Consider the following 15,445-nt stretch of genomic DNA (forward strand, 5'->3'; position numbering starts at 1 on the left):
GCAAATCTGTGACCCAAGCGTGACAGATGTGGATGAATGACAAAAAAAGTTTAATTGACTTAACAGAATAAACTAGGTTTGTCACAGTACCAGAATTTTTGCATTCAATACCAATACCAGTGAAATTTTACATTACCTGATACCTTTCGATACCATGGCAAAAACAGAAATCCCATTCAATGGCTTTTGATTAAAGTACCTCCATTATTGAAGTGAACAATATCATGCCCTTTTGTGTAACACAATATAAAATATATAAACACTAACATTAATTACAGCTTTAAAATACTGGTAGATCCATCAAGTATTTACCCAACCATCATTTAAGTAAACAACTACACGCATTCATAAATATCAAAATACAATGAAAGGCTTGAATTTTAATGTGTGGAATCCCCCACATTATGGAGGGTCATTTGAGCTTGGGTTATTAACTGATTGACAGCAACATGTAAACTGGATGATTTTTTTTTCTTTGGTTATATTCTTGAATAAAAGCGCACGTGTTTATTTGATATTTGGACTAAAGTTTTCACATATTGTACACTTCACGTCATTATTACTATAACATGGAAAAAGTTTTTGTTTTAGGTATGTGTTCAGCATTTTTTTGCCTCGCATTTCCTGTTTTCCTACAATTATCCAGATCATTATTGTGTAGACATGGAACACACATGAAATGCATGTATTCCAAATAGCAATATATTATTTACTCTATACAACTCCAGGCACCTCACATCCAGATAAACAGACTTGAGCTGGGAGAACTTCAGCCATGTCAGAGGGTGGATGGGATAGTAGGCTGCTTGCTGGTTGTGCTGATTGACACATCTGAAAAACAAAAGACACTGATGGAGAGGTACGAAGGAATTTAACGTGGCCTGGGATTATGACTTTTTTCGTAGGCTTCAGGAATTCTAGTGTTAATGGTGGTAATAAGGATAAATGGAAACAAAGGGAATTCAAATTCCTGGGAGTGATGCGAAAGGGGATGAGCTATAAGAATGATGTAAGGGACTGAAATTCCTTATAAATAGCCTTAAAGCATGTGAGATGATACTGTAGAGGCTCTGTGTCAATCCTGAATGTTACAAAACTGAACATTTTCTTCAAGGAAATTGGACAAACGTGTACAGAACACAAAAGAAAATAATATAAAAATTCTGTAGATCAATTTTGGAGGAAGGAAAAGTGGGCGTGAAGACTGTAAGAAAATCAAAGATAAAACAAATTATAAACTTGTGGAAATCAAGAAATTTGACTTTCAAAGGGGATATTTTTAACTAAAGAAATACATTGTTTTGCTGAAACTTTTTTATTTAGCAACAGTGCTCAAACCACCAAGAGAAGGAAGGACAGGTTTCACTGATACACAAAAACAAGTGTCAATGGGATTTACTTTTATAGCAGTTTTAATGCCACTGGAAAGAAAAGGGATTGTACAGCCACTTACCATGGAACATTTCTTTATGAGCAATTACTGAAAGGTCCTTACCTAATTAACTAACTAATTAATTAATTAATTATCTTTACCATCCTTAAAAGATTTAGGGAAAAGCCAGTGGCATTAATGGCAGACATTAAATTAATATTCTACCAAGTAAAAGCTCTAGATAGGGTCACTGATCTTCTTCACTTTTTGTGGTGGCCTCAAGGTAAAATGACAAAGATACATCTTTTTGTGCTACTTCATCACCTACTTTTGTTTCTTATGTCTTGCACAGAACTGCTTAAGATGCAAGAGAAGCGGTGTCTGAAGAAGCAGTAAACACAGTACAGGGGGTCCTCGGGTTACGACACAGTTCCATTCCTACAACAGTGATGCAACCCGAATTTTGGTGTATGTCGAAACACACCCTAGCCCTAGTCACTTATCTATCCTAAAACATTTGCAAAATCATAATCTAGAACATAAAAACACAACTAAGCCACAGAAAAAGGAAAAGGACAGAAATATACTGCACTGTACACTGTACTGTAGTAACAGAAAAAATGACAAAAAATGAGTGTAAAAAAAAAATTCCTTACCTTGATTTATTCTGATCGCTTTACAATGTCTAATTTCACTTCCATCATGATGGCTTTCCTCTTCTTTGAAGCACTACCATCTAAAGACTCTGACTTTCATTTAGGAGCCCTGATAAGGGCCAAAATGTCGCCAAACAAAGCAACACAAATGGAAAACTTGTGCCGTGTGCAACCAAACTAGTTCGCCAACTCCCTCACTCAAACGCCACATACTTCCGCCATGTACAACCAAACTAGTTCGCCCACGTAGTCTAAGTATGACACTAACAACGTAAGCCGAAACACTCATGACTCAATTTTTTTAAGCTTTTATGGGAGTGAGCGTTGTAAACTCGAAACGTCGTATATCGAGACGTTGTAACCCGAGGACCCCCTGTACTTCACAATTTCTATTTAGATGACTGTTTAAAGTTGGTTAAAACAGTTTCATCTTTGAGGTAAAACTACAAGATAAGCCTGCCACAAGATGTAGTATTTTGTCTGTGGTCAACACTGTATAGTCCCTCTTGGACAAGTACCTAGATACTTAAGCTTTAAAGGAACATCAAAGACATTTTTTGTGTGTGTATTATCAGCGTTCTTCTTAATTTTTGGTGTGAAATGTTTTAATTTCACTAAAACTTAAAAAAAAAAAAAAAGACACTTGGGCTGTAGAGTGTTTTCATACGAGTTATACTAACTGCTGGAATGCATTTCTGGTAGCTGCATTTTGAATTATTTGGAAACCCATGATAAGTGTAGATCCAAATGTTATAGATGCCCATGAGCCTGGAAAGAGATTTAAAAATATCTTAAAGCAACTGAACTATTTCAGTGTCAGATGATCATCTAGAAGTGGAGAAATGCTTTGGAACTAGCAAGTTATCTAGTCCAGGCCATCCTAACATGTTCAGACTGAGAGCAGAATGCAAGTTGCTAAAAGAAGTCTCAAAAAAACCCTGTATCATAGGAGCAACAGACAGCACTTGATACTGCTGATTCCAAAGTGCACAAGTTTATCATTAGAAGAAGGCTGCATAGCTATCCAAAAAAAAAAACATCAGGGTCATCAGGACAAGTCAAAACTTTTTGCATGAAAATCTAAGCAAAAACAAGGACTTTTGGAACAGTGTGCTCTAGACAGATAAGGCAAAGATAGGAGTTATTTGGTCACAAAACCAGAAGACATGTTTGGTGAAAACCAAAGACAGCATTTGACCAGAAGAACCTGATAACCACACTTATGCATGGTGGTGGAAATGCAATAGTTTGGGGCTAATTACTCTATGAATTGTTTATTGTAGGGTTTTAGTTTTATTTAGTTTTACTGAACTAGCATCTAACAGGCATTGTCTTTGACACCAGTATGATTTTTTAAACACAATAGAAACACAATATATATATATAAAATGCCACAGGGGTTAGACAGGCATCCCGACCAGAGAAGGGGATGGTTCCTTACCCAGACGGGAGGCTCTGAGCAGACAGATGGGCATCCCGACCAGGAGAAAGAAAGGAGGCAGGCCCGGAAGTGATGGCTGGAGTGGATGGATGGATATCCCACCAGTAGACGCTGCAGGGGATGTGTTATTACCCCAGAACACTAGATGGCAGCAACCTTTTGTATCGGTGCCCATTTGGGAACCAGCAGGGAATGCTGGGAGATGTAGTCCGGCAAAAAAAGCCCTGCTGGGGACCATGGGTGCAGAAAGAGGGGGCTGTAGGAAGATGAGCTCCCTAATAAGTGGGAGTTCCATATGACCCGGAAGTACTTCCATCGGGCAGTAGCCCTAGCACCGGAAGTACTCCCAGGTCCTTAATAAAAGGGACCGCACTACCTTGTCCAGGCGAGTCAGAGCTGGGAAGACATAGAGCAACACTTGCCTGGAGAAGGGCAGTGCGGTTGTGAGAGGAACTGGGAAGAGGTATTGTGCTTTGTGGAGAGAGACAACCTGTTTTTGTGTTTGGTTTATTCACCAGTTCCTCGACAAAGTAACAGATCTTTTATTTGAACCTGGGACTTTATGTGTGTTCGTGTTTTGGGGTTTGGGGCTTGCTGACACCTTGGTTTCCATCAGAGGTGGGTAGAGTAGCCAAAAATTGTAATCAAGTAAGAGTAACGTTACTTTAAAATAATATTACTCAAGTAGAAGTAAAAAGTAGTCATCCAAAAAATTACTCAAGTAAGAGTAAAAAAGTATTTGGTGAAAAGACTACTCAAGTACTGAGTAACTGTTTGATCATAATACTGTAAATGATTTATTTTTTAGAAATGTTGTAATAAGACAGACACAAATGCAAAATAATGTGCAAATTCTGCTATTTCCAAATAATCAAATAAAAATGAGTAAAAATAAATAACATCTTTACAAAATAAAGATGCACAAATAACACAAAGTTCCAAATCTCAGTTTTTCACAACAAAGCTTTTGAAGCCAATACCTACAGAAGGTACCATGTATGTTTGAACAGTGCAAACTACTTACAGTGACAAGATATACTGTACACCGACAGTATAATACTGCATATTCACTTGCCCTCCAAATAGCACAGCTGATAGAAAATAACATTAGCACAAGGCAGCTAGTGCACATACAAGAAGTCTCACTTTACCTTCACTGTCTGTGTCTGAGCATGTTTGGTTAAAACATGCTTGTTCTTCACTTAGTGAAGTGAAAGTTAAGCTTCAGCAGGAGTTGGCTCTCATTTTTCATGTACATTGCGAGTAACTTTGTTTGCGAGTGTTTTCCAAGACAAGCTAAAATTTTTAAGAAATTTTGACATGATAAACGAGCGAGGTCTTGCAATACAAGTAGTCCGTATATGGTTTGTCTGCCAAGCTTCACATGATCACAACTGAGCTGATGGTTCTCTTTCTTGCTGCGGGATTGTGGGCAATCGTCATTCGGCGTGCCTCACTCGTATAGTCAACATCCATACGATTGTATACCATTTACTACGGCATTGTGACCACAAGTGTGTGCTGTGACGTGCGAGTCCCCATCTTGCACCTCAAAACATGAAGCTGAGTCTCAATACTTTAGCAACACCATCTTTATTCAGCTTGAAACAGGAACAGCGCGGTTAATTATTGTAGCGGGATCTGCCACTCTCCTATACACAGACACAGCAGTCAGGCAGGATCATGCCCAGGTTAGTGGCCAAGTAATACTGTGCCCTGCGCATTTATAATGTTCCTTGTATCACCCATCCAATGGCAGGTGCTTATAGCATGACTGCGACCTTTTTGGATTCGCTTTTACACTGAACTTCTACAGCTCTGGGTGTCTGCGGTTGCTTCAAGACACTCTTCCGCGTGTCGTCCCATTGGGTGAAATACCACAAGAGTTTAGAAACTTGCTCACACCAGCCATGATTCTTTTCAAAGGTAAAGTTCAGGTTAATTTGTTTTATGTATTTTTACGTTATATTTTGTATTAATCATTTTTATATGAATAGTTTTGGGTTGTGGAACGAATCATCTGAGTTTCCATTATTTCTTATGGGGAAATTCGCTTTGATATACGAGTGCTTTGGATTGCAAGCACGTTTCCGGAACGAATTATGCTCGCAAACGAAGGTTCCACTTGTATTCTTTCTTTCCCTGTCCGCTGTCTGTGAGGAGCTTGTGCTGCTATACCACCACAGTTTGGGTGTGGTCATGTGACTGCATGGCTACGTCTGATTGGTGAAATGGAGCCATGTGATTATTGTTGCTATGTCTGATTGGTGAAACGGAGTCTTGTGATTATTGTTGCTACGTCTGATTGATGAAACGGAGTCTTGTGATTATTGTTGCTATGTCTGATTGGGGCGGCACGGTGGCGCAGTGGGTAGCGCTGCTGCCTCGCAGTTGGGAGATCTGGGGACCTGGGTTCGATTCCCGGGTCCTCCCTGCGTGGAGTTTGCATGTTCTCCCCGTGTCTGCGTGGGTTTCCTCCGGGCGCTCCGGTTTCCTCCCACAGTCCAAAGACATGCAGGTTAGGTGGATTGGCGATTCTAAATTGGCTCTAGTGTGTGCTTGGTGTGTTTGTGTGTGTCCTGTGGTGGGTTGGCACCCTGCCCAGGATTGTTTCCTGCCTTGTGCCCTGTGTTGGCTGGGATTGGCTCCAGCAGACCCCCGTGACCCTGTGTTCGGATTCAGCGGGTTGGATAATGGATGGATAGATGGATGTCTGATTGGTGAAACGGAGACTTGTGATTATTGTTGCTATGTCTGATTGGTGAAACGGAGACTTGTGATTATTGTTGCTATGTTTGATTGGTGAAATGGAGTCTTGTGATTATTATTGCTACGTCTGATTGGTGAAACAGTCATGCAGTAGATCCACTGGCGGCTTCTGTCTGGCAAAAATATAGCATATCTAATGGAAAAAAAGTAATGATTCGAGTGTTGCCCAATGCAGCGAAGTAAGAGTAGCGTTTCTTCTTCACAAATGTGTTTAAGTAAAAGTAAAAAGTATGGTGCGGTAAAACTACTCTTAAAAGTACAATTTTTAAAAACGTTACTCAAGTAAATGTAACGGAGTAAATGTAATTCTTTACTACCCACCTCTAGTTTCCATCACAATATATCTATATATATTAAATGAATCAATTAAAACAAGCAACATTTTAATCTTTCTCAAACTGTAGGCAACTTCCAAACTGCTGCTTAGGCTATTGTCATCTGGGGCTTTATGTTTTTAAGATGGCAAAATGCTGTTAGAAGTAGGAAAGCTTTTTTTTTATTTTGTTGGGTTTGGGGATGGCTTACTTAAGCCAGGTTTGTTAGTTTAGACTTGTTTAAGCAGTTTATTTTCATTAGCTGCTGCACAGTATTGAAAGCAAGATTATAAAACAGATTACAGAATGGAATCATATTCAGTGGATGTTAAATTAATGTACTTCATAGTAACATGCCTTAAGTTGGATGAAAGGATGGGCAAGTAAGTAGTAATTTGCTGGATTCATTTTTGAATGAACTGAAAACAATATGAAACTAATTGATCTACTTGTAGTACTTTGTATACCAGGGATTGAAGGCTGACATAAAGATGTGTATTTTTTTTCCTCCTCACATGGTTAAGTGATAACACTTCAGACTGAAATGCTGTAAAGTAGCACAGAAAATATACAAACTTCACAGAATTCAGTTAGGGTAATTAAGGTTTTAAATACTATTTTATGTCATGGTTTCATTAATAAGCCGACGTCTATTTGTACAGCATTTTAATTATTCCCCCTCCTTTAACCGCTACCTTACCAGTATCTATCTATCTATCTATCTATCTATCTATCTATCTATCTATCTATCTATCTATCTATCTATCTATCTTACCGTGGTGGAGGGGTTTGCGTGTCCCAGTGATCCTAGGAGCTCTGTTGTCCGGGGCTTTATGCCCCTGGTAGGGTCACCCAAGGCAAACTGATCCTAGGTGAGGGATGAGACAAAGAGCGGTTCAAACCTCCTATGATGAAAGAAAACTTTGGACGGCATTTTCCCTTGCCCGGACGCGGGTCACCGGGGCCCCCCTCTGGAGCCAGGCCTGGAGGTGGGGCTCGATGGCGAGCGCCTGGAGGCCGGGTCTGCACCCATGGGGCTCGGCCGGGCACAGCCCGAAGAGGCAACGTGGGTCCCCCTTCCCATGGGCTCACCACCTATGAGAGGGGCCAAGGAGGTCGGGTGCAGTGTGAGTTGGGTGGTGGCCGAAGGCGGGGACCTTGGCGGTCCGATCCTCGGCTACAGAAGCTGGCTCTTGGAACATGGAATGTCACCTCTCTGAAGGGGAAGGAGCCTGAGCTAGTGTGCGATGTTGAGAGGTTCCGGCTAGATATAGTCGGACTCACCTCGACGCACAGCTTGGACTCTGGAACCAATCTCCTTGAGAGGGGCTGGACTCTCTACCACTCTGGAGTTGCCCCCGGTGAGAGGCGCCGAGTGGGTGTGGGTATACTTATTGCCCCCCGACTTGGAGCCTGTTTATTGGGGTTTACCCCGGTAGACGAGAGGGTAGCCTCCCTCCGCCTTCAGGGGGGGGAACGGGTCCTAACTGTTGTTTGTGCGTATGCACCAAACAGCAGTTCAGAGTACCCACCCTTTTTGGAGTCCCTGGAGGGGGTGCTAGAGGGCATACCTTCTGCGGACTCCCTCGTTCTGCTGGGAGACTTCAATGCTCACGTGAGCAATGACAGTGAGACCTGGAAGGGCGTGATTGGGAGGAATGGCTCCCCCGATCTGAACCCGAGCGGTGTTTTGTTATTGGACTTCTGTGCTCGTCACGGATTGTCCATAACGAACACCATGTTCAAGCATAGGGGTGTTCATATGTGCACTTGGCACCAGGACACCCTAGGCCTCAGTTCGATGATCGACTTTGTGGTCGTGTCATCGGACTTGCGGCCACATGTCTTGGACACTCGGATGAAGAGAGTGGCGGAGCTGTCAAATGATCACCACCTGGTGGTGAGTTGGCTTCGATGGTGGGGGAGGATGCCAGTCAGGCCTGGTAGGCCCAAACGTGTTGTGAGGGTCTGCTGGGAACGTCTGGCAGAGCCCCCAGTCAGAAGTAGCTTCAACTCCCACCTCTGGCAGAACTTCGACCACATCCCGAGGGAGGTGGGGGACATTGAGTCCATATGGGCCATGTTCCGTGCCTCTATTGTTGAGGCAGCTGACCGGAGCTGTGGCCATAAGGTGGTCGGTGCCTGTCGTGGCGGCAATCCCCGAACCCGTTGGTGGACACCGGCGGTGAGGGATGCCGTCAAGCTGAAGAAGGAGTCCTATAGGACCCTTTTGTCCTGTGGGACTCTGGAGGCAGCTGATAGGTACCGGCAGGCCAAGCGGAATGCGGCTTTGGTGGTTGCTGAGGCAAAAACTCGGGCGTGGGAGGAGTTTGGTGAGGCCATGGAGAACGACTTTCAGGCAGCTTCGAGGAGATTCTGGTCCACCGTCCGGCGTCTCAGGAGGGGGAAGCAGTGCAGTGTCAACACTGGATATGGTGGTGATGGTGCGCTGCTGACCTAGACTCGGGACATTGTGAGTCGGTGGGGGGAGTACTTCGAAGACCTCCTCAATCCCACTAACATGCCTTCCAATGTGGAAGCAGAGCCTGGGGACTCAGAGGTAGGCTCCCCCATCTCTGGGACTGAGGTCACCGAGGTGGTCAAAAAACTCCTTGGTGGCAGGGCCCCAGGGGTGGATGAGATACGCCCGGAGTTCCTCAAGGCTCTGGATGTTGTAGGACTGTCTTGGTTGACACACCTCTGCAACATCGCATGGACATCAGTAGGGATGGGCATCGAAAACCGGTTCTTGTTGAGAACCGGTTCCCACTGTTTCAATTCCTTGGAATTGTTTGCCATTTTTGCAAACGATTCCCCTATCGATTCCAGTCGCCTCGAATGACGTCACCACGTTGCGTAGCGTCATTTACCCAGCCGGAAACATGGCGCCTAAGCGGCACAAATGCTCAAAAGTTTGGTTATACTTTACGAGAAAGGATGACAACAGGACAACTTGCAATACTTGCAAAGTAGATATTTAATCAAAGGGAGGAAACACTACGAATATGCAAAAGCATTTGCACACAAAACAAGCAATAACCTTAAATGAATGTTGTGTTTTTGATCCGCTCCGGACTAGTGAATCTAAACCCAGCAGCAGCGGTAACGTTTGCAGGTCCTCTCCCGTTAATACGGCAGGTAACTAATCAACTAACATTGCATATTATGTTAGCGCGATTTGCCTTATTGCAAAACCTGCTATTACTGTGCATTGCATTTAGATGACCATGACGAGAGAGACAGACAGAGTCTGGCTGTCTCAGATGCTGGCAGTTCTCGCTGCAGTCTACCGGTAGCTTCTCCTTTCACAGAGGCGGGGGAAAAGTAAAATGACACAGGACAGGATAGACGAATGTCACCGAGCAGTGACTAAGTTTGTGGTAAAAGGCTTGCACCCATTTGCCACAGTAGATGCCCCCGATTTTCGGTAAGTGAATGTGTTTAATTGTATGCTAAGTCAGGGAATGTCAAATTTGCGTGTTCTCCTCTTACCAGATGTTTCATCCGTTTCCATTTCTGAGCTGAAACATGTGTTGAAGGCAGCCGTCACTGCAGATGGATGGGCAAGTTTTAGTCAAGATCATTACCTCACAGTAACGCTGCATTATGTCAGGAATGGCCAGGCTCAAGAAAAAGTCCTCAAAACCAAACCAGTGTACCAGGCACAGACAGGGACAGCTGTAGCAGAGGAGACTGATGAGATCTTGGAGGAGTATGGTATCAAAGACAAGGTTGTGGCAGCCACTGTTGATAATGCGGCCAACATGGATGTAGCTGTCAAAATAGTTGATGGTTGCAGAATTGCACAGTGCACAGTTCCATTGGACTTGAGTTGATTGTATTTGTTGCTGGCTGATGTAGTTTTATTTTTGAGTGCTCAGCTCATATATACTTTTAAAAAGGAGAGTGTAAATGTTACTGGACATTCTTGTGTAATTGCCACAGAATAATTTATGTTATATTTTGTTATTGCTACAGAAGAATATTTATTTTATTATTATTTTACATTTACACATTTTTTTCTGGGGACCCCATGGCACCCCATCGAGGAGCCGTAGGCTGTGGATCTCTTAAGATCTCACTGTTGGGTTTGTAAGGTCATGCTACTCCTAAATTTCTATCTTGTTCAAAGATAAGATATAAAACAAAGTTCTAAGTTAATCGACCTGTGTGTTCTCCTTTTTTAAAAATAAGAATCGATAGGAGAATCGATAAAGAATCGAATTGTTAAACAGAATCGAAAATGGAATCGGAATCGTGAAAATCTTATCAATTCCCATCCCTAGACATCAGGGACAGTGCCTCTGGATTGGCAGACCGGGGTGGTGGTCCCCCTCTTTAAGAAAGGGGACCGGAGGGTGTGTTCCAACTATAGAGGGATCACACTCCTCAGCCTCCCTGGAAAAGTCTATTCGGGGGACCTGGAGAGGAGGGTCCGTCGGATAGTCGAGCCTCGGATTCAGGAGGAACAGTGTGGTTTTCGTCCTGGTCGCGGAACAGTGGACCAGCTCTACACCCTTAGCAGGGTCCTAGAGGGTGCATGGGAGTTTGCCCAACCAGTCTACATGTGTTTTGTGGACTTGGAAAAGGCATTCGACCGTGTCCCTCGGGGAATCCTGTGGGGGGTACTCCGAGAGTATGGGGTACCGGACCCCCTGATAAGGGCTGTTCGGTCCCTGTACGATCGGTGCCAGAGCTTGGTCCGCATTGCCGGCAGTAAGTCGAACCCGTTTCCAGTGCGAGTTGGACTCCGCCAGGGCTGCCCTTTGTCACCGATTCTGTTCATAACTTTTATGGACAGAATTTCTAGGCGCAGCCAGGGCGTTGAGGGGGTCCGGTTTGGTGGACTCAGGATTGGGTCACTGCTTTTTGCAGATGATGTTGTCCTGTTTCCTTCATCAGGCCGTGATCTTCAGCTCTCTCTGGATCGGTTCGCATTTGAGTGTGAAGCGGCTGGGATGGGAATCAGCACCTCCAAATCCGAGACCATGGTCCTCAGCCGGATACGGGTGGAGTGCCCTCACAGGGTTGGTGGCGAGATCCTGCCCCAAGTGAAGGAGTTCAAGTATCTCGGGGTCTTGTTCACGAGTGAGGGAAGAATGAAGCGTGAGATCGAAAGGCGGATCGGTGCGGCATCCGCAGTGATGCGGGCTCTGCATCGGTCTGTCGTGGTGAAAAAGGAGCTGAGCCGCAAGGCGAAGCTCTCAATTTACCAGTCGATCTATGTTCCTACCCTCACCTATGGTCATGAGCAATGGGTAGTGACCGAAAGAACGAGATTGCGAATACAAGCGGCAGAAATGAGTTTCCTCCGCAGGGTGTCTGGGCTTTCCCTTAAAGATAGGGTGAGAAGCTCAGTCATCCGGGAGGGGCTCAGAGTAGAGCCGCTGCTCCTCCGCATCGAGAGGAGTCAGATGAGGTGGCTTGGGCATCTGATCAGAATGCCTCCTGGACGTCTCCCTGTTGAGGTGTTCCGGGCACGTCTAACCGGGAGGAGGCCCCGGGGAAGACCCAGAACACGCTGGAGGGACTATGTCTCTCGGCTGGCCTGGGAACGCCTTGGGATTCTCCCGGAAGAGCTAGAAGAAGTGGCCAGGGAGAGGGAAGTCTGGGCATCTCTGCTCAAGCTGCTGCCCCCGCGACCCGACCTCGGATAAGCGGAAGAGGATGGATGGATGGATGGATTTTAATTATTCCAATTATAGGCTGTTAAAAATGGCAACCACATTTTCATTTTTGGCAACTAAAATCTGATACTTGGTTGCCAAGACTGGCAACCACTTCTAAAAATGAATGCTTAGCACTGATCTATATAAGATACTTAGACAGATTAGCTATTAGCTAAACAAGCAAGCATAAGGATGAGCTTCTCTCTTTTATGACATTTAATGTTCTTATATTATTTTTCTGCCAATGGGAAAGATATCCGAGACACTGGAATCTTTGTAATCAAAGGATGAAAATATTTCGTCAGCATATTTGATGGCCTAGCATAGATTTATACTATACAATACTTTACAAAGCACATACTCTACTGTTGAATGCCCAGGAGGGTGTAGGCAGCCAAATAACCTAGGTCTCCAGGATAATGATTTTGCATTTTGACATTGTCTATTATAATGGACCTGGGACCTCCCTATTACTGTATGTTTAAATATATTTGTATCTTTATATAATTTACTGATTTTTAAAATGGTTAATGCATTTTATCTCTTAGCTTGTTATACCACTCTATATTAAAGATATTTAATAAAATATTAAAGATAAATGTAGGTTTAACAAGGATGAGATTCAGAGGTATTTTACTCCAGTTATAGCAAAAACTTGAGGAGCAGGAATACTGATTCAAAAAGTAACCTATGTGGTAATTTCTGGTTCACAAGTGTTATAGTAGGAATACGGAATGAAACTAGACTAATTCTAGCTAACACATGACTAACTAGGATGAAAAAAACATAATAAGCCAGTGTCAAAATTTTGGGTCGGAACACAAGTCTACAATCTTAACCTAATCAAATGAGGAAGGTGAGCAAATCTTAGCAGAGATTGATCCAATGGTGTGGATTTCTATACCTGAAACTCACACTCATGTGTATATAATAAAAATAAATAATAATAACTAATATTTCATAATAATTGCTTGAAACATTTAAACATTTAGCACTCTTACCTGAGTAGAGACGACAGCGGTATAAGGATGATGTTTTAGAGTGTATTTGTAGAATGGCAAAGGCCTCTAGAAGCATCAGTAAGAAGGATAAAGCCAGACCCTCGGGGTGCAGCAAAGCCAGAAGCAGTTGAAAGAGTACCAGAATCAAAAGCATAGGAGCAGAGTAAACTGTTCCCAAGCCAAAGGCTTCCACTGTTGGTTGGTAGTATTCATCCTTGAGTGATTCTCCCTCTTCCTTTGGTACTTGATAGGAGCGTCGCATGCACTGGTAGATATGAGGAATGAGGTGTTGCAATTCAGCTTGTGGGCTGACACATCCACTGGCTCTGTAGGACTGGGTGATTGGGCCTTCTTCTGATAATACTTTAGGCTTTACAAAGACAGTCAAAGGGTTCCAGAACACTGCAGCTATGCCCAGACAAAAGAGAACAAAAGCCACCCTTGGGAAAACAGATGAGGCCAGTCTAATAAATTGTTGCCAATTTACAAAGCTTTCCTCAGGAGTTGAGCTCACAGCCCAAAACAAACAGATGCAAACAACCAACAAAGGTAGCTCAAAGCGAGCCACAAAAACAGCAAGGCTGTGGCTATTAAAATTGCCATAATAGCATAACCACCGGCGAACCAAATAGTAAGAGGTCAATAAAGAGCACACAGACAAAACATAGTGAATATTTCTCAGCTGCACATCCTGCAAGGTACACAGGGGTGCTAGGAAAAGTGAAGGAGTGCATATCACCTGTTCATCTCTGCAGCCATGGAAAACATGAGATAAACAGAGAGAAAACATTAAAAGTGCTACACAGGCCACTAGAACATGCATTGTTTTCTTATCCTTCACAAAAGCCATTTGTTGAGAAGACATACCTGGGTTAGTAGTCTTAAATCCATCAATAAATGAATGTAAAAGGTTACCATACCAGGTAAGATGCACAAGAATGAATAAGCCAAGGCTGGACAGCAGAAAAGAAACCACTTGCTCCTCTGCAACTATATAACTGTCTGAGAAGAGTGAGGCACATCGTAAAAGAAACACCATAAACACAATAAGAGGGCTAGTCATTTGCAGCTCACCCTTCAAAGCAGTGTTTATGATGTTAACTGCGCGATTTAAAAAATATCTATTTGAGTTTTTTAGATGATTGAATTTCCACAGAAAAGCAACTTGTGCCACAACAGTAAATGTGCCGAGTACAGAAAATGCCTCAAACTCTAACCAAAAAAACTGAAAAATTGCAACTGTTCCACTTGCAAAAGCACCAGTGAAAACTGCTAAGAAAAGTAGCTCCTTGTATGAAGATTCAACAATACTTGCAAATTCAGAAACAATAAAACATACTACACAGGACCCTACCAGTACAATTATGCCAACTATTATCTGCAGACTGTGAAACTGGGCCCAAGAAACCTTGCACATCTCTTGCACACTGACAAGATAAACATGGAAGTCAGAAATAAGTTTTTTCAGTTCCTGGGAATTCAAAGGACTGTGGGTAGCAAATGCATCACGTAACATTATGTAATTCTTGGTAGCTTTTAAATACATGTCTTGAAGGTGGTCCAGTGTTTCTTGTGGAAGATGTTTTGCAACCAATGAATATGTTTCCAGGAAGCGGTTTACCTGTCAAATAAAATCAACGCCTTAAAAAATGTGCACTTGTCGAAGATAACATACAATGTTGTAAATAATTTATGTAGTCTAGAACACAAACAATAATTACAATGAAAATATTTGAAAGAAACCTTTCAGGAACAAGATTTTGATATTCGTCAAGAAAGTCAAGTATTAATAAGTAAAATAAAATTGACATCCCATCTGTTAGATTATAGAGTCTCATAGTACTTGAATTAGTGTTCAGTCAACAACATAAAATTTATTTTTTTCAGGAATACTTCAGTGGGTATTAACAGGTCTGGTTATTTGACAGCCCACCAGCCATAACTACCTAAGAAGGCAAGAAATCCCCACAAAAAATAAAAAAACAAATAAATCAATCCCTGTAGGGCAGTGGTTGCCAAAGTGTGCACCATAGTTTTCTGGGGAGAAGTGGCTTCCTCACAGGGGCACTACAAAATATTACAACATTTTCAAAATTTTATTTCCATTTTCAATTCAATGTGATAGTATGTGACATCTGGCGGACCTGGTGCCAACCAGAGACTCACTTAGTAATAACTGTTTGCAGAAGCCTCTACAAATGGTTACTAGATGGTGCTCTACAA

At 42.8% G+C, this 15,445-nt stretch overlaps 1 protein-coding gene across 2 annotated transcripts in view; it reads right to left on the bottom strand.

The window, feature by feature from the left end:
- pigo (phosphatidylinositol glycan anchor biosynthesis, class O) overlaps positions 1 to 15,445 on the bottom strand; it is a 278,331-nt gene that overhangs the window by 49,593 nt on the left and 213,293 nt on the right. For both annotated transcript variants that reach the window (XR_007935452.1, XM_051930081.1), the window contains exon 8: positions 13,223 to 14,843. Coding sequence is in view for 1 of the 2 variants with exons in the window: in XM_051930081.1 (XP_051786041.1) it covers positions 13,223 to 14,843 (1,621 nt within the window). In the remaining variant the exon portion in view is untranslated. The remainder of the gene's footprint in view (positions 1 to 13,222; positions 14,844 to 15,445) is intronic.

The sequence above is a fragment of the Erpetoichthys calabaricus genome, chromosome 7 (genome assembly GCF_900747795.2).
Source record: "Erpetoichthys calabaricus chromosome 7, fErpCal1.3, whole genome shotgun sequence".
Taxonomy (NCBI): domain Eukaryota; kingdom Metazoa; phylum Chordata; class Cladistia; order Polypteriformes; family Polypteridae; genus Erpetoichthys; species Erpetoichthys calabaricus.